Raw genomic sequence first — 23,876 nt, 5'->3', positions numbered from 1 at the left:
GAACAAAAGTTATTTGAAGCGTTCGGACGTTATACTAACAATCGATAATCCTATAGCTTTCCGAAAAAATTTTATTTTATTTTATTGTATTAAAATTTTGACAAATAAAGTAAACGTTACGACTCTTTTTTTTACATGTAAAGTATATTTTGCGTCCGAACGCTTGAAAAAAAAGCACAATTTGTAATTTAACTTTAGACCGTTCCTAATATATTTTTACTTTGTTTTTGTTGTAAGGCTTACAGAACATAAGCTGTACTAAATTTTTGTATAGATTTCCAGTGCTTTTTAATCGTGTGCTACAATTATGAAGGATTTCTGAAAGGTATGGTTTCTCCGAAAAAAAGAAAAATTGAAAGTGTAGTTGGAAATCCGCACATATCTTGAAATGGAATGGACCAATTAGTACTATATTTTGGTGGATGAAAGACAAAATATATAGTTATCGATCGGCATCTATAAACTTTGTCCAGGCAAAATTCTATTTTTTTGGTCTTGGTTGACACTTTTCCGGAAACACCCATATATATTCCTTTTCATCGCCGCCATTCTCATGGATGAAGGTTTCTGAAAAAAGTTTAATAAATGTTTAATTGAATATGAAGTAAGCAATGATAAGAGAACTCATCATTTGAAGGCTCGAATGTTCCACAGATTAGAGCAGCGGGTCCTGGATTGGAATTAACGTTATGTGCAATTTGTTCTCCGCGGACTTCACTAATGAAGATAACAAATTGGAAGCTGTGCCCATAGCTCGTCGTTTTCAATGTGTTCAGAGCTTAACACTTATTAAAGGATTATTTGAAAAAGTTTTAAATAAACTTAATATTAATAATGCTTATTATTGCAAACTTACTTTAAGTTATTTTTAAAAACATTGACTGAAATGCTTTTTGGGAATTTTCAAAATAAGCATATTGTCAATGGCTGGTTTACTCTATACTGTGGGTCATTCTGGCTGTTGACGCATCGAAATAAAATTTCTCTTTTTGAATTTTGTTAAATGCGCTATCAAGCTGTATTAAATACATTTTAGGCGCTATAACTTCTAGCTGGGCCAAATAATTCTCCTTGTTTAAATATTTCTAGAGGAACTTAAATACAAAAAAAAAAATGACAGCGGATTGCGTAGAACACTTAGAATTATTGCCACGTCTGACACGCTCTTATCTATCATTAATGATATCCATTGTTAATTGATAATGTAGAAGAACTCTCCGATGGAGTCGCTCTGGCACAGGCGTTAAACCAATTTGCACCTGAGGTCTTCACAAGTAAGTTATAAAAGAAAAAGGCATACATCTAGATAACAAACCGTTCAGCTTCGGAAAAACTAAAAATGCAGATCGATATTACTTTTTACTTTATTTCAATTATATAAATATTATTTGGCGTAATTTAAAAGTAAAGAAGAATTAAGAGGTTAAAATAAAATTTGTTCGATATCTTAAAATATTAGGTAATGATGCCAAAATAAAGATAATTTATCTTTCAGTTGATATATAAAATATATATGCTTGTTTATATATTTAAGCCAAAAATAATCTTTTTTGGAAAAAATTGCATAATCAATGCTAAAGAAATTTATTATATTTAGAAAATGCAAGTTCTTACCTTTAATTTGATATTTTAAGAACTCAGTGATAAGAAAAAATATAAATGCGAGTGGTAATCTGAACGGAATTTTTTGGAAAGTGTACTGTTTGCGCTGGAAGTGGAATGAAATTCTGCACAAAAGAAACTATGAAATCACTCTTACGCCTCCGCTCCTTTTTTTTGGCAACACAGAAGGAGAATTCTACTTTGTAAGGGTTATGATCCCTAAGGGCGGCCGAAAGAAGCTCCGCGCAAAAAACTGTGATATCACTCTTAAGCTGAGATCCCACGATTGCCGCAAATGTAAAAATTGCGTATTCTTAATAAAAAAAATAAATCAATTGCATCTGCTTTGTATATTGCGGGCTCATTTTGTGCAAATTTGTTGTTGTTTGAAAGCAAAGAAGCAAAAACTTGTGCCCAACGAAAACTCACGCATTTATTTAGAAGTTTGATTGTATAGTTTTTTTATTTTTCGACGATAACTGCAACGTGCTATGTGGAGTTCAAGTTGCAACAGTTTTCTTTTTAATTTTGTTACGTAGAGGTTTTTTTATTCATTACAAGTAAAATTGGTACAAAAGAGTTATGTTTGTTTAAATGAAAGCTGCGAATTTACATAATTTATGTTTGGAATTAAATTTTATAATTATATGTACAGCTCGCAACAAAAGATAGCACCTTAACATTTTGATCAGTCTTGACTTTTTTCTTCTGTTGTTTAATGTTAATTTTTTCCTATAAAACCATAGCTCATTGTCTAGTAAAAACCACATAAGTCCAAATTCCAAACTTTATACAAAAATTATAAACATTTCTTAAAATTTTGATCACAATTCAATGGTTTTTAATTTGGGTTTCTAGAAAAAATTTTGTTTTGCAGTTTACAAAGTAATTTACAGAGAAGAAAGTGCATAATACCGTCAGCTAAAAAAATTATAAAAAATCAACAGGATCTTTTAGCAACTTCAAACCTCCACCTTATTGTACTAAATTTTAATGAGCTACAAAACTAAATAGCCATTTTTTTTTAGAAATCCAAATTATAAACCGTGGGATTGTGTTCAAAAGTTTAAGAAATTTTTATAATTTTTGTATAAAGCTTGCAATTTGGATTTATGCAGTTTTTGTTAGACAATGAGCTATACTTTTATACGAAAATAATGAAGATTAAATAAGTAGAAGAAAAATAGTCAAGACTGGTCAAAATGTTGAGGTTCTACTGCTTTGTCGTGGGCTGTATTGAACTTTTAAGTTTTTTTTTTAATAAATTTATACTGTCATGGCAGTCCGCCATTTGGTGACATAAAATACCTTTCGTATTCTTCTCGTATGAGTTTTGCTTGTGGTGGTATATATCGCGGCAAAGATTCCGTTATCGGACTTCAAGAAAAATTATAATTTCACTACAAATTAAATTAAAAGTTATGTTGCTTCCGAAAACAAGGATATTAATTTCAGTGATTTTTGGACACATAAGGAAGCAAAAAAGTAAATTATTAATAAACAGCCTAAATATTGATGTGTATTGTTCACTTCAATTGCCGCACAAGAATACAATAAATATTGCCGCAATTTTGAAATTTTCATTGCCCCATGATTGCCAATCGAGCTATCACACGATTGCCGCACACGGGCCGTATTTGATTGGGCACAGTAAGCACAATATCGGCCTCTATTGCCGCATGAGTCAATGTATTGTGAAATCACACGATTGGGGCATAAAATGAGGCAATAATTGGTGTATTGCGGCAATCGTGGGATCCCAGCTTTAGGCTTCCGCCCCTTTTTTGACAACACAGCAAGGAGAATTCTGAATTGTAAGGGTTGTGATTCCTAATCGCGGCCGAAAGCCGCCTACGTAGAAAGAAATTCTGCGCAAAAAAACTGTGATATCACTCTTATGCTTCCGCCCTTTTTTTGGCGACACAGAAAGGAGAATTTTATTTTGTAAGGGTTATGATCGCTAAGTTTTGCGCAAAAAAAACTGTTGTTGTTGTAGCGACACTACTAAGCCCCGCCTATTTCGGTTCATCCTACAATCACTGTCGTCAAGCTCAACCAACGGCAGGCCCAGGAAACGGGCTGTTTCAATAGGGTCGGACCAAAGGGAGTAGGATAGAGCTGGCATGTGAAGAGGTGGTTGGTGTCGCGCGGGGAGTCTCCACATGTCGGGCATTCACTGGGGAGGGCCGAAGGCCGCCTACGCAGAAATAAGTATACGAAATTAAAGGTAAAAACTTGCACTTTCTAAATAATATAAATATCTTAAACATTATGTATGTATTTCTTTTTAAATGGTTATTTTATGAAAAAATTATGATATATTTTTCGTTTTTTAATATTTTTGGCTTAAATATATAAACAAGTATATACATTTTATACATCGGTTATGTAGTTTAGAAAATATTAATACTTTAAAATATCCAAAAATTTTATTTATCCTCCTTTTCAATATAGACAAATAATATTTATATAATTGAAATCAGCGTAAAAAGTACAATCGATCTGCATTTTTAGGTTTTCCATAGCTGAACGGTTGGTTATCTAGATGTGTTCCAAGAAAAAAAAGAAAATTAACGAAATTTTTTAATATGATTTGTAGATTCGTGGTTGTCTAAAATTAACACAGGGGTCAACTGGCGCTTAAAAATGAGTAATTTGAAGAAGGTGATTGAAGGTGTTTATGATTATTACAGTGACGTGTTAAGTTATTCACTTGCGGATTTCCCACGTCCTGATGCACAACGCATTGCCGAAAAGTGTGACGTTGGCGAACTGGAACGTCTTCTACAGCTTGTGCTAGGTTGTGCAGTGAACTGTGTTGCCAAACAAGATTACATTCGACAAATAATGGGCTTAGAAGAATCCCTGCAAGCTAATATAATGCGTGCATTGCAAGATCTTGAATCCACTTGGCAACGAGATTGCATGAGCATTGCAAATTTTGATTATAAAATATTACAAGAAGAAAGAGACGCTTTTGCCCAGAAGTGTTTCGAGACTGAAAAGAAAGTAAAGAGATTATGGGTTTTCGATGTTTATTTAAAATAACTTGTGTTTTATTTTAGATGTTGCTACTGATTGAAGAAAAGTCTATCATGCAGCAGGAGCTTGCTAAATTACAGCTTGAAATTCAACGCTTAGAATCTACATGTGCTGAAATCGGAGATGACGGTGTTTCACTTGGACCAGTACAAGCAGGCTCGGCACGTTATTCTGAACTTCGGCGACAGCTTGATCGAATGAAAGAGGAACTCTTACAATCAGATGCCTCACGAGAAGATTTAAAACTAAAAGTGCAACAGCAAGAAAAAGAAACACAAACCTTGCAACAGCGAATTGATGAATTAACAGTAATTTCCTCCTAAAGTATGTATGAACGCAATTGCTTACTAATTAGTGATTTTTAGAAAAGTACATCTGAATTAATTCAACTAAAAGATGAGGTGGATGATCTACGCGAATCAAACGATAAATTAAAAGAATGTGAGATTCAATTGGAAACATACAAAAAAAGGCTGGAGGAATACAATGATTTGAAGAAGCATATTAAAATTTTAGAAGAACGAAGTGCCGATTATGTTCAGCAAATAATGCAATGCGAAGAAGATGCAAAAAAGTCCGCCACTCTGAAGGGTCAAGTAGAACTTTTTAAGGCTAAGGTTCGTTTGTTCAAGTTTTCTTTTTATACATATATACCCGAGTTTGTGCGGAAAGTATTCATCAAACAAGATGTTTGGTAGGGCTTAAGAGAAACCCGATTTGTAAAATTTATTCAGTCTTATCATGAGTTTCATTTTCCCCGAACCGGTTCACTTTTAACTTTTCGTTTCCATGTATTTACTATGGGGTGATGAAACATTTTGGGTTGAGTTTTTTTCGGGCGAAACTCAGGATAAGGCAGATTATATATTAAAATTTCCGACAAAATATTTCAGAAAAATAAGATTTACGTGAGCTGCAACGATTTAATTATATCTCCAAATGAACTAACCGTTAGGAGGCTCAGATGTCAAGATATTTGAAAACCCCGTATTTATGGTCCGATAGGGTTCATATTTGGAATGTATATTTAACGCTCGTATCTATACTTTTTTTTTGCAGTAAATTTTTTAACACACAGTGTTCATGGAAACACGTTATAAAAATGTATACACTGGCGGTCAAAAGTGGATGAATATGCTTTGCTTTTAATATTTAGAAGGTTTCTCAATCAAATTTTTTTTTAGTTTTTGTATAAAAATATGGTTAATGCTTTACCAAAAACCAAATAAATAAAACTTTCAGACTTCAGAATTTAGAAAAATTCCAAAAATTTTTAACTTATTAATCCAGAATTTTAATAAAACTTCCGGGTATGCAGTATGCAAGGCTTATAAAATTTTAGTAAAATAAGTGCAAGTTTTTAGCCGCTAAAAATAGCATTGATTTTTAATATTTTTTTGTTAGCGGCGTTTTGCACAATTTTGCATGTAAACATGAATTTCTTGTGGAAGAATATGGGCAAGACCGTTTGCGAAAAAAGTCAACCAGTTTTCCTAAACTTCTCTATTCATATGAAAAAACCTCAAAGTCCTCAGCAAAAAATAAATAAATAAATACAGTGGTGGAAAAATTAATAAGGACACGACATTTTAACAAATTTTTCCTATTTTTCGTTTATTTATTTAGTATTTATTATTTTTTATAAAAGTATAGCTCATTATCTAACAAAAACCATATAAATTCATATTTTCAAACCTTGTGCAAAAATTATAAAGATTCTGCAAAATTGCATCTAAATTTTTAACTTTTTAATCTGATTTTTTAGCATTTTTTTGAGTATGCAGTTTTATGGCATAGTTTTATAAAGTGAAAGTTTGAATTTCCCAAAAATTGCATTGATTTTCGATAATTTTTATTCTGAATGTATTACGCACTTCTTTCTATACCGTTTTATTTCTAAACCTCAGTAGATTGTAAAGCCAAATGTGCGTAACCACGGTTAGATGTTACTTTCCTAATAGGTTGCGCAAGTTAGACTTTTTCTTTTAGTGCGGCTTGGAAGGCATCCACACCTTGTATAGCAGAAAATGCGTTCAAAAAATTGCCAAAAATCAAGGCGAGTTTTTAGGAACTTAAAACTTACACTTCATTCTACTAAAATTTAATGGGCGCTAAAACTGCATATTCTAAAAAATTTGATTATAAAGTGGAAAATTTAGATGCAAGTTTGCAGAATTTTTATAATTTTTGCACATGTTTTGGAATATATGTTTGGAATATGGTTTTTGTTATTGTTAGATAATGAGCTATACTTTTATAAAAAATAATAAATATTAAATAAACAAAAGAAAAAAAAGACATTTGTTAAAATGTCGTGTCCCAATTTATTTTTCCTCCACGGTGTTAAAATCAATTCGATTTTTTAGCCGCTAAATACTTGCATTTATTTTACTAAAATTTTATAAGCATACAAAAAAAAAATTTATAAAAATTCAAATTAAAAATCAGCTCGAATTAATAATTTGATAGTACCAAATTTTAATTACTAAGCTCCGCACGGCTATTCTTTGTCAATGCGATTCGTACATGGAACTTTATTATAATGACAACTCGCAGTAGTCTAAATAAAAGCAACTTTAAGAATGCTCTATATGCGCACTTTCGTGAAAATAAATTTATGTTGTATAATTATGAGTTTCGTTATGTAAATAACAAATCTAGTTAATATGTATAACCACTGTATTGCTTTAATTGTCTGTACTTTTTATTATCACTTTACTTTATTATAAGTTTAAGTCTTAGGGCCAGTTTTCAGTGCCAGTTTAAACTTAGATTAACACCCCTATTCTGCAACTTTTTCGTATTCGGATTTTACTACGAATCGTAGAAATAGTATGCTGCAATCCGAATCGTATTTTCGAACTTTCGAAATTCGTAGCAATGCCATGCCTAAAAACGAACGAGTAAGCTTTTTTGCGTAATTTTGTACGAAAATAATTCTGTGTCGGAGGCGAGATAAAATATGTAAATCGATGTGCGTTTGCAGGAAATATTAGTGGCGTTCATTTAAACAGATAAATTTGCCCTTCGCATATGTGTATATCTTTATCCACTGCTTTATATAAACAAGCAAAAAAGAATCTGTGCTGCCCCTTATCGAGAAACTTGGGTCTGGCTTAGTTATTTGTACAATGATTTTCGGTTGTTGTGTCCAAACGCATAATCCGAATCCAAAAACTTTAGCATCACGTGTAATCAAAGAATTAAAATTTTATTTAAAATAAATGTTTCAAATTTCCGAGCACTATCTTGTTAATAAATTCGGTTTGCACTATGCACTTTTTTCCAAATTTCGATATGGGTTCTGCGCAAAAATATTGTGGATGGCGTAGCCGGAGTGATGTGCACAAGTAGTGTTGAATACCTTTAACATGCGGAAGCCCCTCTTCTCCGGCAATACAGAAAGGAGAATTCTGCTTAGTAAGGGTTATAATCCCTAAAGCTGATGCCAGATAAAACTTTGTAGCTTTGCGTGACATTTATAAATTTGCCAGCAAAGCGCCAGACGCAAAAGGTATGCCACAATGAACGCCAAGAAATCAATTTTGCACTGCTTTTTTACTCGTCAAAATTGCTGTGGATTTAAGATATTTTGCTTTAAAATTATCAGCAATGTAATTGAGTTTTATGTTTCAGCATGAATACTCGAATTTGGACGAAACAAAATAAATATTAAACCGGCTGATTGTCAAAGCGCGCAAAAAGATGGGAGTTGGCCATCTTTTCGCTTCGCGCTGCAGCTTCAATGATCTATGTGGCATGCTTTGTGCATTTTCATACAATTCATCTTAGTTGTCAAAGCGAATCTGTCACGTAAAGCGAAGCAAACGTTTTATGTGGCATCAGCTTAAGCGCGGTCGAAGGCAGAAGCAAGTGCAACAGGTGGTGGACCTAACAAAGTGCATGCCTTCAATGGCTTGGAAGAAGCTGTTATTGCATTAACTGGATTGAGAACCAGTTCTTCAGGCATAGGAGTAGTTCTGGCTTGTGGTTCAACAATTCAACCAGAAGCTGACTTAGACGCGCCCATGGTTATAGTAACCAGCTCCGCATATCTTTGTGAAATCATTCCCATAGCGCGCTCTTATTCCGGTGCTATAATTGCAAATGCAATAGAATCCATCGTTTCCTTTAAAATATGTAAAATCAAACAATTTTACTATGAATAAACACTTCATGAGTGTTTTTTAAATTCCTTTCCACTTTGTTATCCTTCATTCAGCTATCTTCGAAAAACAACTGATAGCTCGCCATGCTGCACATGTTTCCGCAAGGGTTGCAGCATGTGGATTTTTCGTTTTTCGTAGCGTAGGTACGAATTACGAATTACGAAAATTCGGGTTCTAGAATAAGGGGGTAAGTAAACTGCGTTTACATTCAATAGCTGGCTGACATTTGATCTGCTGATCTTAGTTTAAACCAGCCTGATCTAGCGTTTAAACTAATTTTAAACCATGACCGTGCACTGAAAAACTGGTTGACCAAAGCTTTGGCCAACCGTGAGGTCACTGTTCAATCCGACAAAGCACGACGACAGAGTCGGAAATGGATTTTGCCGAACGGCTTCGTCGGATCCGGCGCCATGCGCGAGCTGTTTTAGCCGGTTTTCATCCTGCATCCTCTGGCGGACAAATCCAAGCGTCGAGTGACCAGAAGGCTGCACAAACTGCTAACAACAAGTGCACCGCTTGTTTTCACTAGCGGTGAAGTTTAGGTAGCCATCGGGAAGTCGAAAGCCTCCAAAGCCATGGGACCCGACGGAATATTCATGTTTATGCTGGAAAATTAGGGTCCTGCGGGAGTATACTATATAGCCAGGGTCCTCAACCTGTCAATGGCCACCTCGTCGCTCCAGACATCTGGAAGATGGGGAGAGTGGTCCCACTGCTGAAACCGCGGAAACCAGCCAACAAAGGAGAGTCTTATCGTCCGATAACACTCCTTTCCCCGGTAGCGAAGACACTAGAGGCCTTGCTACTCCCTTATTTTGCGAACCACCTGACCCCAGCGAAGCATTAGCATGGGTTCCGTAAAGTGCACAGCAAAACAACAGCACTTAACGCCATAATTACCCAGATAACTCGTGGCTTTAACCGTAACCGCCCCTGTGAGAGAACTATTCTAGTAGCGTTGGACCTGTCGCAAGGCGTTCGACACCGTCAGCCATTCAACGCTACTAGAAGACATGAGGCCTCCTCTCTCTCACAGAGGCTCAAACGGTGGTCTGCGAATTATCTGGGCGGTCAACACTCGTCAGTAATGTTTAGATACAAATCGAGAAAACCTAGAAAAATATGACGGGGGGGTTCCACAGGGTGGTGTCCTTTCCCAATTACTGTTTAACTACTATATTTCCAAGCTCCAGAGGGAGTATCGGTTGTCTGTCCCCTACGTTGACGATTGCTCGATCATGGCGTCTGGGAATGAAAATTATGACTTGTGCTCGAACATAAACGGTGATCTCTCCGAGCTTTCTCGCTTCTTCACTGCACGGAGCCTAACCCTCTCCCCTACAAAATCCTCAGCAATCTTGTTTACCACCTGGATAAAGGAGGTCAGACTACCGCTGGGTATTAACGTCGATGACACACCAATACCGATGGTGAATAACCCAAAAATACTCAGAGTTATTTTCGACAGCCTGCTCTCCTTCTCTGCGCACTCAACTGCAATTGTCAACAAAGTACAGAGCCGCAACAAGGTCCTAAGAAAGCTAGCCGGCAGTACCTGGGGCAAAGACAAGGACAGGTTGCTGGCAACATACAAGGCAATTGGCCGGCCGGTTCTAAATTACGCTGCACCAGGTCGCCGGGGACCAGTAGGACGCAGTGGATGAAGCTACAGACGGTACAAAACACAGCACTTCGAACAACGACCGGATATATTCTGATGTCGCCAGAACATCACCTACATGGCGAGGGGCAAATGCTCCCCATAAGGGAGCACAACACAATGCTCTGCAAGCAATTCCTAGTAGGGAGCCACAGACGTGGACACTCGAACAGGAACTTGCTTGCAGGTTCATAAAACAACCTCTGGACCCGTCAGCATATCGACAGGCCCTGAGCGGCATTCACAGGGAGTCAGTCTCAAGTTACGTAGACTCGAGACCTGTGAATGCCGTTCTGGGAGAGACACCCCACGACTCGAAACATCTCTTCGCATGCCCGGAAAACCCCTACGCCTGTGTCCCTGTGGACAGGCCCTATAGAGGCTGCACGCTTCTTGAGTCTTCTGAACTTGACAACGACTGGGACACTAGCCGATCTGTGCGGGGTTGTTGTAGCCGCTACAACACCAACAACAACAACAACTGAAAAACTGACCCTTAGTAACTATTATTACCATATACAGTATATTTTGCTTAGCTGCACATCCTTCTTTGCACGAAAAACTTGTGCACGTAACCGAAAAAGGCACTTAAGCGAATTTTCTTTACTACTTCAATAAGGAAGGTATCCGAATCCCTATGAAACCAAATATTGGCGGAGCACTTACCATGTAGAAATTACTGCAAGCGAAATTTTTACCGAATGTTATCTAATTATCTATATAACTACATAAATTGATAGCCATTTTCGTTGTTCTGCGAGATGAGCAAAATAAATAAAAGGTTGTAAAATTAGGTAATTGTAGGGCCAGTGCAGGTAAACGTAATACTTTCATTGATAATTGATACTAGTCGCACAATTTTTAAGGCAGGTATTGCCAATGTGCAGGTATGTTGAATGCATCTATCGGAGTAGTCTTTTTTATAAATGTTAAAAATAATGCTTTTGATGCGCATTTTGGGGTAGGTATCTTAAATGTGCACTTAAGCATAGAGGCAGCAAAGCAAAATATACTGTATAAAATACTCCTATATTGGCAGTAACAACTAACGGGTGATTTTTTTGAGGTTAGGATTTTCATGCATTAGTATTTGACAGATCACGTGGGATTTCAGACATGGTGTCAAAGAGAAAGATGCTCAGTATGCTTTGACATTTCATCATGAATAGACTTACTAACGAGCAACGCTTGCAAATCATTGAATTTTATTACCAAAATCAGTGTTCGGTTCGCAATGTGTTTCGCAAACCCAATTGCTGCGAACGGCGACGAATCGACATTTCACGGTCTTCAGCAACACTCTCAGAAACAGACGCAATATTCTCTTCTGTACGCACTGTACGCATTCGTGTGGTTGGTTTAATGTCCAATAAAGTAAACTGAGTGCGAAACTTGGTCACAATCGCATTAATTGTTTGCTCACTTGGTCGATTATGTAGACCATAAATCGGACGTAAAGCGAACCGAACACTGATTTTGGTAATAAAATTCAATGATTTGCAAGCGTTGCTCGTTAGTAAGTCTATTCATGATGAAATGTCAAAGCATACTGAGCATCTTTCTCTTTGACACCATGTCTGAAATCCCACGTGATCTGTCAAATACTAATGCATGAAAATCCTAACCTCAAAAAAATCACCCGTTAGTACCGTCCGAAAACATTGCAGTGCAGATATATCAATAAACACGTACACATACGTTCATAAATAAACATCTACACAATACATGCACGAAAACGCTACACACGTACACAATACATATACAAAAACGGTACTAAACTTTCTCATTTTGATTTCGAAATGCTTACACATTGAGATCTTATTGTACTAATGATTTTGCAATAAAATGAAATAAAAAATCAAAAGCTCAAAATTTAAGTACAAACTTGTGGAATTTTTCTAAATTCTGTGTAAAGTTAAAAAAAAAATAACAAAATGTTGGCTTGAAAAACATTGTAAATATTAAACACACAACACCATCCACTTTTGACCGCCTCTGTATATACATATATGTATATATACTGTTATGTAAAGAAGGGACAATTTTTACTATTTTGCTTTCGTTTGTTTAATGTTTATTAATTTTTTATTAAATACTAGTTTTATGTATGTATCGTACTTTACACCAGAGGTGTTTGGGAATGCAGTCAATTTTAACTAAATTAATCATTTGGTTGAGTTCACAAGTGATTGCAATTATTTTCGGTTAGTCCTGACTAATAGCCCATTTCCACCAAAAGTTTAACTGCAGTTAAGAGCTCAGGTAAGAGCAAATAACGTTAACATGGGGTGATCAGAAAACTTTATTTCTTACTTTTTGCTTTCAAATGCTTGTACTTATGTAATATGAGCAATTACTCCCTTCGAGTTGTAATATCCTTTTTCTACTAGGCATAAACTGGAGTTAGGGCTTGGTGGAAATGAATTATAAGATTAAAAACTTAGTTTTTATTCTTTTTTTGATTTATGCTTAGTCACTTGAGTACTGCCATTTTTTAGTAATTTTTTTTTATTAGTCTTCAGCCATTAGATTGAATTTTTTGCAGTACTTCTAAGTTTTTTGAAGTGAAACTTCTTTAGCGGCGGTTGGTTGGTTGGGAGTAAATTGGCAAATTCAACGGAAATTGCACACGGAAATGGTGCAACGGAAATTGTGCAACGTAAGTGGTGCAACGGAAATAGTGCAACAGAAATGGTTGGAGCTGAAACAAGTGCTAATAAAAGGTTAAAGAATAACTATTAGAAAAATACCAATACAAACACTTTAGTTATATAGGCTGGTATTGTCACTCGCGAAGCGAATGAAAATAACGGCGAATTTCGCTGTCTCGAATTGTGAGACGCGAATTTCCAGCGAATTCGCCGCAAAATGGCGAACGGTTGTCGAAAATGAATTTCTTGCATTGTCACTAGCGAAAAAGCGACATTCGCTTCGCCAGAGCTGTCAAAATTTGTCGACTGTTTATTTGGTTCGCGTTTGAAATGCACCCCTATTGCGAATGTCGACTGGCAGTAGATAAACGACTATTAAGCGATTATCGATTATCGATGCTATTGCGAGTGTCGCTTAGTCGCTCAATTAGCGACTGTGAATACTTTTTAATCGCTCATCCTTCTATTGCTGTTTTTTAGTCGTTGGAGTTTGCGTTTATAAAATTTACATAAGAAAGTGGTACTATAATGGATAAAAAGTAAGTCAATTGAACTGGAAGTTGTAAAAAATTGTGAAATATACATATGTATGTATGTGTCTGAATTACAGATCAAAAATTATAATCAACAAAAGGCAACTTGCGCGGTTTGTCAAGCTGATAAGGGAGAATGAGGACATAATCAAAGGAATTTCCGGAAAGAGGAGGGGAGGAAGCTCTGCTTCTATTGGGAAAGATACATATACAATATTTCTTGTGCATATAACTCCGGCTACGCCATCCACAGTCTTTTTGTGCAGAACCAACATCAAAAGTTTACAAAAAACTGCATAATTTATTAATTGACTAGTCCTCGGAAAATGAAATCTTTATTTTAAATTAAAGTTGAATTCTTTCACTACACTTGTATGTTAAAGTTTTTAAACTCGGATCACGCGTTTGGACACAAATACCCAACATCATTGTACAAATATCTAAACCGTACCGTACTTCTTAAAATTCCATCAAGTTTCATAATGAGGAAAACAGCTTTTCCTGCAAATCATGTAAAGGCTAAGAACCGTGAAGTATCGGGAACGCAACTTCTATTCATAAAACTCACATATGTACATACACTTCAGCTTCCAATTCCAAGGGATCCGACGAATCTCGCCATTCCCTCCTTGCTTTAGCCAACTCTGCTAATCTATTAGCTTCCACATCATCTTCCTCATCACTAAACCATATTTCAACTGTGCCCATTTTTTAAATTTTATAATGAAAGCCATTATTTAAAAAATGATGTAAATAAAACACTAGAGAAACAAATGTAAACAAACAAACCGCTGTTTAGAATTCTGTCAACCATTCACAATAGTACAAATTTTTATCGATCAAGTTACACAATAGCAAAATAAAAGATGATCGACTCGATCGACAAATTTCTATTCTACTGCCAGTCGACACTCGCAATAGGGGCCATGGAAAGGACGTGAGTAAATTTTAATTTAATTTATTTAATTTTATTTAACAAAACAAAATTTTTAGAACAAAACGGACAACAACGCAGCAGTTCCAAAAGCTTGTTGCAATTATGGAAAACAATCCAGACGTCGCTAGAGGAATGGGAAGCTTCGGTTTCACGAAGAAAAGCAGGGCAGAGCTGTGGGAAAAGTTTGCAACTGAACTTAACGCCATTGATCCTCCAATGCGTAACGGACGCGAGTGGAATAAGGTAAGAACTGAACTAGTTTGTGTTGCCGTAGTTACTTCTGAGTACTATTTAGGTTTGGTGGGTTACAAGCTGAAGCTAAAAAAAAAATTGCGACAAACCGACGAGAAACTGTGGCCACAGGAGGAGGACCTTATACACAACAAAGCTTAACACCACTAGAGCGAACCGTTGATGAGCTTCTCCACCTTCAGGAAGCAGTCAACCCAGCAGGCTCTTCATTTGGAACGAACGTGGAAGAAAATGCGGTGAGTGGCAACAGAATTGATTTAGAGGAGCCACTGGGCGAACAAGCTCCGGATGCGGATTTGGTACCGCGATCATCAACTCCACGGCCAAGGATGACAGTTGAGGATCGAGAAAGCATTCGGATCAAAGCGTTGGAAAAGCAGGCTGAAGTGCAAGACACACTTTGCGAGAGGATTTCAAATATTGAGAAGCTTGCAGAAATCGCGAGGTATACGAGAAAGACATACGATTTAAAAAAGGAAGAATTAAATTTATTGAAATTAAAGGAAGAAAGGTAGAGGGAAGAAATTTTAGAGAAGAAAAGACAGCATAAGGAAAAGATGGAAATGAAACTAAAGGAGTAGAACTAAAAACATTAAAATACAGCCAAAAGTAGACTGTAATATTGTTACAAACTACTTTTGGTTGTATTTTCAGGTTTAGTTCCTACTCTTTAGATTCATATCCATCTTTTCTTTATGTTGATTGAATTTGTGATTTTTTTATTTTTATTTATAAAAAATGTGATGAACTAGTTTTAAGTTTAATATTTTTTTAACGGCTGAATTTAATTTGTGATTTTTTATTTTAATATATAAAAGCATGTGATCAATTAGTTTTAAGTTTAATTTTTGATGAAGGTACTGAATTCAACTTGTGATTTTTATTAAGTTTAAGAGCATAGAAACAATTAGGTTTAATTTAACATGTATATAATAAAGAATTTTGAAGTAGAATGAGTAGAAATGAAATAAAAGGAACAAAAGTAAGGTAAATGATTTTGAATTTATTCAATAAACCGAACTGCAATTAATTTTACAACAACGCATCAGCTATTTGCCTTCTGCGGCGCTCTCCTGATGTATTATTGGCATCTTCACTGATTGGCTCTGATGATACAACGGTGTCAATAAAAATTTCAGCTTCTTCTGGATCACTGATTCTAAATTTCTTACAAATATTGTGGAAAGCGCAACAAATATTTATAATGGATGTTGCTTTAGCAGGATCGTAGCGCATTTTTCGATCACTCAGGAGACATCGAAAGCGACATTTCAAAACTCCGATCGTACGTTCAACGACGTTTCTAGCTTTCGCGTGCTTCTTATTAAAAATTGACTCCCTAGTTCCAGAGTCTGCATGGCGGAAGGGTGTTAGTAAATAAGGACTAAGTGGATATCCGGAATCACCTATAAATAAGTAGTTTTTGTTTTAAAATAGTATTTACATTAATTTTGTGCCGATGTAACAAATTTAAAGTACCTAAATAAATAGAGTTATGATCGCCACTTTGATGCATATTCTCCAAATAAGTCTTTAATGAACTATTGTTCCACACGAACGAATCATGTGTAGAACCAGCATATCTAGCATCCACAAACCGGATATTCATGTCATGATCGCAAGCCTTTAATATACAATTTGTTTATCAGTGTTGCTGTATTCATTTCTTAAAAACTTACAATCATAGCATTTATACTAAAAAAGCCTTTTCTATTTAGATAGAGGTGTCTATTTGCGGTGGGGGCATAAATCGCAATATGTGTTCCGTCAACACAGCCAATTACGTTGGGTATTCCTGATCTGGAGAAAAATTTGCTCCTTGCCTGTTGCTTCTCTTCTTCTGTCATTTCTGTGATTATCGAAGCACTGCAAATTTCTCTTTCTAAAATGGGCAATACCTCCTTTAAAATGAGCGAAACTGTAGGTTGCGCAAGACCCTACAACGGCTGATAACTGCCATGCGCAAAAAATCTCGGTGCGCAACACAATTTTAGCAGNACTGGCTGCCGAGATAGGTCGATCTTCCACTCAGCCATCGATATAAAGTAGTTGAAGTTCCTTGATACTCTGAAAACATGGTTTCTGTTTCCAAAAATTGAAATNGTTCCGTCAACACAGCCAATTACGTTGGGTATTCCTGATCTGGAGAAAAATTTGCTCCTTGCCTGTTGCTTCTCTTCTTCTGTCATTTCTGTGATTATCGAAGCACTGCAAATTTCTCTTTCTAAAATGGGCAATACCTCCTTTAAAATGAGCGAAACTGTAGGTTGCGCAAGACCCTACAACGGCTGATAACTGCCATGCGCAAAAAATCTCGGTGCGCAACACAATTTTAGCAGTGGCGTTACAGACGAGGACAGGCGGCAATTAAATTTGTCCTTGATTTTGTCCAGCACATACATAAAAGCGTCCTTGCTTAGCGGAAAATTCGCTGCAAATCTATAAATACATATTCATATATGCATAAATTTTTNTTTGAGATAGGGTGTTTTTCAATTAAATTCTGAAATAGGGCGTTCTTGAAAAGTTTTTTGAGATAGAGCGTTTTCGAACTGGCTGCCGAGATAGGTCGATCTTCCACTCAGCCATCGATATAAAGTAGTTGAAGTTCCTTGATACTCTGAAAACATGGTTTCTGTTTCCAAAAATTGAAATGAAAAATTTTTTTCTATACAGAATGTAAAAAAGAAAATAAGCATTTTCCAAAGCAAACTCTCTTAACGAGCAAAATTATTTTTTTTGAGTAATCATATTTCAATTAACTCGATTAATCATCGTTTTGAGTAATCAAAATCTAGATTACTCGAGTAATTGATTAACCTTATAATTGATTAACCAACTTGCTCGAGTAATCGAATAATCGCACAGCCCTAATAAATACATATTCATATATGCATAAATTTTTCATGTTTCATTGAATAACCTATCTGCACTGGATAATTACACTGTGGACGGCAGCTCCATAGGATTAGAGTAATCTCTAATAAAACGCCGTTGACGAAGAACAACATTATACTATCCTCAAAATATAAATCTACGGTATAAAACATTTTGCTTTTCAAATTTTAGTTTGTAATAACAAATAATTCGAAGTATAAATGACAGAAACGTCAAAAGAGGATGAACTCATCTAATTTGTTTGAATGGCAACGACGCATGTCCGGCGAAAAAGTTCATTCGCCACTCACAATGCAAATTTTAGGTGTGTTCGCCAAACCGTTCGCTTCGCCAAATTTATTCGCTTCGCAAGTGACAATACCAGCCATAAGGGCAAAGGTGAAGGCAAATATGTAGATGAAGAAAATGATGAACATAAAAGTAAAAACAAAGTTAAATATAAAGAAAAAGATGAGGATGAGGATACCGATAAAAGTAAAGATAAAGATAGAGGAAGAAAGATTAAAATAAAGGTAATTATAGAGAAAAGGATATAGATAGAGACACAAAGACTCAATGGAATTTTAGAGATTTTCGGGATTCTCGGGACTTATCGATATAATAATCGATATTTTTATCGGTTTGTTGTCGATATTTTAATCGATTTTGTTATCGAAATTTTTATCGATATTGTCGATGCAATTATCGATATTTTTATCGATTTTGTTGTAGAGTTTTTAGTCGATATTTTAAACGATTTTATTATCGATATTATTATTGATTTTGTCATCGATATTGTTTAGGCCTTGTTACCGATTTTGTTGTCTATTGTTCATCGATTTGGTTATCGATTATTTATCCATTTTGTTATCAATTATTTATCCATTTTGTTATCGATTATTTTTCGATTTTTGTATCGATTTCGTTATCAATTATTTGTCGATTTTGTAATCGATTATTTATCGATTTCGTTATCGATTATTAATCGATTTTGTTATAGATTATTTATCAATTTTGTTAACGATATTTTTATCGATTTTATAATCAATTTTTGTTATCTGTTATTTTTCGATTTTGTTATCAGTATTTTTATCGATTATCTAATCGATTTTGCTACCAATAGTATTACCGATTTTACTATCGAAATTTTTGTCGCATTTGCTATCGATTTTGTTATCGATATTTTGTTGGATGTTACTTTCGATTTTGTTATCGATAGAGTATAAAGATAAAAGTGAAGATAATGCAAAACAGAATAACATAAATGTTATTAGAACGATCAGGGGTAGAGAGAAAAAATATAACCTTAAGCAAAAGCAGATGAATGTACATATGTATGTTATGAGACAAAATAGATATGTAACGTAAGTTTCACTTCTCCAGTGTGGCCCAGGCGCATTTACTTTTTTTTAAGTTCAGAGTGTTAAAATCACATTTTGGCTGAGGTGGGATTTTATACTGATCTACATATTTGTATTCTCTTCATATACATATGTACATTGTACAACAGCGGTCAAAATAATAGTAGCAAAATTCAAAATTCTATTGATTGCAACTCCTGTTTATTTATTGATTTTTAATAATTTTCATTTAAAATATGGTTCGATCTATAACAGAAATCAATATTTAAAAAATTGCACAAAGTTCACAAAAATGAATCAAAATGCAAAAAATGTTCATCAAATTTAAAACCTTTTATTTAGAATGTTTAGAAAATTTTCAAGTATGCAGTTTTCTAGCCCAATTTTAGTATAATAAAATACAAGTTTCAAGTCACTAAAAATTACAGTTAATTTTTTTGATTTTTTTTGTCGAGGGTGTTCAGCATTTTCTTCCATGTAACGTATGAACAAAATCCCTTTTTATATGGAAGAAAATGCACAACACGCTCGACAAATAACCCACTTATTCTAAAACCCGAATTTTCGTAATTCGTAGCTACGCTACGAAAAACGAAAAATTCACATGCTGAAACCCTTGCGGAAACATGTGCAGCATTGCCAGCTATCAGTTGTTTTTCGAAGACAGTTGAATTGGGGAAAATAAAGTGGAAAGGAGTTAAAAACACTCATGAAGTGCTTATTTATAGCAAAATTGTTTGATTTTGCATATTTTAAAGGAAACGATGGATTCTATTGCATTTGCAATTATAGCACCGGAATAAGAGCGCGCTATGGGAATGATTTCATAAAGATATGCGGAGCTGTCGGGCATAGTAACCATGGGCGCATCTATGTCATCTTCTGGTTGAATTGTTGAACCACAAGCCAGAACTCCTCCTATGCCTGAAGAACTGGTTCACAATACACTTAATGCAATAACAGCTTCTTCCAAGCCATTGAAAACATGCACTTTCGGCCGCGCTTAGGGACTATAACCCTTACTAAGTAGAATTTTCCTTTCTCTGTTGCCGGAGAAGAGGGGCTTCCGCATGTCAAAGCTATACAACACTCCGGCTACGCCATCCAAATTTTTGTGCAAAACCCATATCGAAATTTGCAAAAAACGCATAGTGCAAACCGAATTTATTAATAAGCTAGTGGTCGGAAATTTGGAACATTTATTTTAAATAAGAGCTTAATCCTTTGATTACACGTGTATGTTAAAGTTTTTGGATTCGGGTTATGCGTTTGGACACAACAACCGAAAACCATTGTACAAATAACTAAGACGGACCCAAGTTTCTCGATAAGGGGCAGCACAGATTCTTTTTTGCTTGTTTATATAAAGCAGTGGATAAAAATATATGTATATGCAAAAGGCAAATTTATCTGTTTAAATGAACACTACTAATATTTCCTGCAAATACACATCGATTTACATGTTTTATCTCGCCTTCGACACAGAATTGTTTTCGTACAAAATTACGCAAAAAAGCTTACCCGTTCGTTTTTAGGCATGCCATTGTTACGAATTTCGAAAGTTCGAAAATACGATTCGGATTGCAGCATACTATTTCTACGATTCGTAGCAAAATCCGAATACGAAAAAGTTGCAGAATAGGGGTGTAAATCTAAAAAATGAACGGTAATTTTTAGTGACTTGAAACTTCCACTAAAATTAATGGGCTTCAAAACTGCGCACTCGAAAATTTTCTGAACATTCTGAATAAAAAATTTTGAAGTTTGATTAATTTTTGTGGACTTTGTGCAATTTTTGAAATTTTTATTTCTGTGTTTTCTGTTATAGATCGAATTATATCTTAAATAAAAACAGTTAAAAATCAAAAAATATACAGGAGTTGCAGTTAATATCATTTTGAATTTTGCTACTATTATTTTGACCGCTGCTGTATATGCATAGAGAGAAAATTTCTCAAGTGGGCCACCTAAATTCAGATTGAAGATTTTTTTGCACAAATTACTTTATACGGTTTACAACCATAAACAAAAAATACAATTTGAACAAAATTCGAAGTTATGTTATTGTTATAAACTTTTTTACATGAATTCAGTAATTGTTTATTTTCTACTGATTCACAGCGTGTATCTTGCTGATTCTTTATTATGATAATTGTTAGTTAGACACCCTTTAGCCTGACTGTTCAAACACTCGGTATTTTAATTTAAATTTTTATAAACAATTTAATTTAATTTTAATTTTTATAAACAATTTTTATAAACAAATGAAAATATTTAGTACTTGTTGAATACCAATCCTTATTCTAAAATACATTATTTAAAATAAATTAAAATATGGAAACTTGCATGCCGTCGCAAGTTATCCTTTTTTCGCTCGCCTCGCATCACGCTTTGCTTGCGTTACGCGTGCCGCAGCAACAATGAAAATAATTAATAATTGGCGACTCCGTGCAAGCTTCCGCATTTTTTCCTTTTAAATAATATATGATTGATATTCAGGGAACAAGATTAAGAAAGCTGATCGAGAAGTTAACCTCGTTTTTCTGGAGCTGATCGAAACTTTATACTTACGGATTCGTAATCAGCACAAAAAAGTCTATCAGCTTTAACATTTGCCGTTAAAAATGTGACGAATACTACGGCAACGCGAAGCGAACAACGAGAAATAGGCAGAATGTTCGAGGAATGACGTAGAATTTTCCAAAATGAGAAACGTCAAGTTGGATGAACACTGCGAACAGCGAGAGAAAGAGAATGAGCGATAAACTTCAGAATGTTCTAGAGTTGCCATAAGTGCCAGCGCAGGTATATAAGGGCGCCGCCACAGCGAGGTGAGTTAGTTACAAGTCAGCAAGCTACAAGTAAAGTGAGCAGAGAAGCGAGTTGCGAATAAGCAAGCTATAAGTTTAATTGTGTGTAACAAGTTCAGTAAAGCGTTGTAATTGCTTTAACAAGTATTGTAGTGTTTTTACTGTATTGGCAAATATTGTAAAATTGTTTGTTGTACAATAAAGTTAATTGTACTACCATTTGGTCATCGTTAGCCTTTATTTAACAATCCAGCGATACGAACCGGAGGATTTGGGAAATCCGGACGAGGGTTCAAGGATAATCGTAACAATTGGTGCCAGAAGTGGGATTATTAAATAAATCCCGAAGGATAAACTTTTGAAAATGGCAAAAATTCAGGACTTAAAGATTGAGGAACTCAAACAGGAGTTGGAGAAGCGAAATTTAGCAACCTCCGGAAGAAAAGTGGAGTTACTATCACGGTTGCGAGAGGCTATGGAAGCAGAAGGCATCGACGTGGACAAATACGACTTCCAGGGTAAACTTGACAATGCATCCGCAAAGGATGAACAGAAGGATGAGGCCGCTTGTTCATCGAAGGATATGCAGCAGACATCCGGGAAGGTTGAAGAACAGCAAAAGGCTCCGTCGTCATCACCAGCTATGGACATGAACACGTTATTGGCTGCCATGTCACAGATGTCATCACAGATTTCATCCCAGCTGCAAGTGCAGGAAACACGCATGTCATCGCAGCTGGAAGCACAGAAAACGTACATGTCATCGCAGCTAGATGAAAAGATTACTCAGCTACAAGAGAATTTATTTAAAGATAACGCTGAACTCCGAGAGAGACAGGATAAAATCGAGGAACGACAAGATAAAATCGAAGAGCTAATTCAGGAGAAAGTCGAAGCAAAGGTAGAAGAGTTGGAAGGTCGCCTCCGAGATTTGCAGATGAATCGTCCAGCTACTTCGACAAGTGCTCCCAAGGTAAAGACTCCATCCTTTGACGGCACGATTCCTTTCCAAGTCTTTAAGCTGCAGTTCGAGAAGACAGCTACAGCAAATCGTTGGAGCATGGAGGATAAATCCGCTGCTCTGTTCGTGGCATTAAAAGGACCTGCAGCGGAAATCTTGCAGACAATTCCTGACTGTGAAAGGAACAATTACGATGCATTAATGGGTGCAGTGGAAAGACGTTATGGTAGCGAGCACAGGAGACAGATTTACCAGATGGAGCTGGAGAATCGCTGCCAGAAATCCAACGAGACTCTACAGGAATTCGCCTCCGAGGTTGAAAGGTTGGCACATTTGGCAATTGGAGATGCATCTGGTGAGCACCTCGAAAGAGTAAAAATCCAGAGGTTCGTCAACGGAATGCGGGACGTGTATACCAAGCGCGAGACGTATGCAAATCCAAAGCCAACATTTGCTGAAACCGTCTCGCATGCTCAGACACCTGAAACGGCGGCGCTCCTAAGTAGACCATCCTACAAAGCCCATCGAGTAGAAGTGGAGACACCTGACGTGATGAACGAGATCCTGAAAACACTCAAGTCGATGGCAGAGAAGAATACTCCTGGTGCAACCGAGAGAAAGGATGGTGCTAGGAAATGCTTTAGTTGCGGAAAACCAGGCCACTTCGCACGCGAATGTAAGACGGGTTCCAACAGGTCCAACAGTTCGGCTGTACGTAAACGCAGGACTGAGGATGACGAGCCCGACTCCGATCAGTCGTTAAACTAAAACGAGCCAGCAGCAAGGGGCGCACGCTGGGTCCCGCAATTGAATGCCCCATAATCTCCGTCTCGAGAATTGGCAGAAAAGCGAGCAACGTTACTGTTGGTGGATATGTGGACGGACATGAGCGAGTACTAACTGTGGATACGGGCGCATCACATTCCATCATTCGATCTGATTTGGTCACTAAAGAGGTAAGGCCATTACCTGGAGCAAGGTTGAGGACAGCAACTGGTGAGGACACCCAAGTTGTAGG

At 36.0% G+C, this 23,876-nt stretch overlaps 2 protein-coding genes across 2 annotated transcripts in view; one reads left to right on the top strand and one right to left on the bottom strand.

Annotated features, from left to right (window-relative positions):
- The first annotated feature begins 1,025 nt into the window (after positions 1–1,025).
- Positions 1,026–23,876, top strand: part of hook (hook microtubule tethering protein) — a 29,870-nt gene continuing 7,019 nt past the window's right edge. Inside the window, exons 1-4 of the mRNA XM_017616183.1 lie at positions 1,026–1,274; positions 4,202–4,611; positions 4,668–4,952; positions 5,010–5,261. Coding sequence (XP_017471672.1) covers positions 4,249–4,611; positions 4,668–4,952; positions 5,010–5,261 — 900 coding nt within the window. The 5' untranslated portion in view covers positions 1,026–1,274; positions 4,202–4,248. The remainder of the gene's footprint in view (positions 1,275–4,201; positions 4,612–4,667; positions 4,953–5,009; positions 5,262–23,876) is intronic.
- Positions 15,677–16,806, bottom strand: LOC108363000 (putative nuclease HARBI1). The gene is made up of 2 exons (XM_017616184.1): positions 16,529–16,806; positions 15,677–16,473 (listed from the first exon to the last, which is right to left on the bottom strand). Exons 1-2 carry the CDS (start codon positions 16,694–16,696, stop codon positions 16,252–16,254), a joined length of 390 nt encoding a protein of 129 aa, XP_017471673.1. The 5' UTR covers positions 16,697–16,806; the 3' UTR covers positions 15,677–16,251.

Source organism: Rhagoletis zephyria, unplaced genomic scaffold (assembly GCF_001687245.7).
Source record: "Rhagoletis zephyria isolate East Lansing unplaced genomic scaffold, Rhagoletis_zephyria_1.1 Rzeph_scaffold_01162, whole genome shotgun sequence".
Classification (NCBI taxonomy): domain Eukaryota; kingdom Metazoa; phylum Arthropoda; class Insecta; order Diptera; family Tephritidae; genus Rhagoletis; species Rhagoletis zephyria.
This window is presented reverse-complemented; position numbering and strand designations above follow the sequence as displayed.

What these genes read in the sequence shown, in the direction of transcription:
- LOC108363000 (XM_017616184.1), bottom strand. Translation starts at nt 16,696, where the DNA reads ATGACAGAAGAAGAGAAGCAACAGGCAAGGAGCAAATTTTTCTCCAGA. An exon ending in TTAGTATAAATGCTATGATT is followed by an intron (nt 16,474 to 16,528) that starts GTAAGTTTTTAA and finishes TGTATATTAAAG; the next exon opens with GCTTGCGATCATGACATGAA.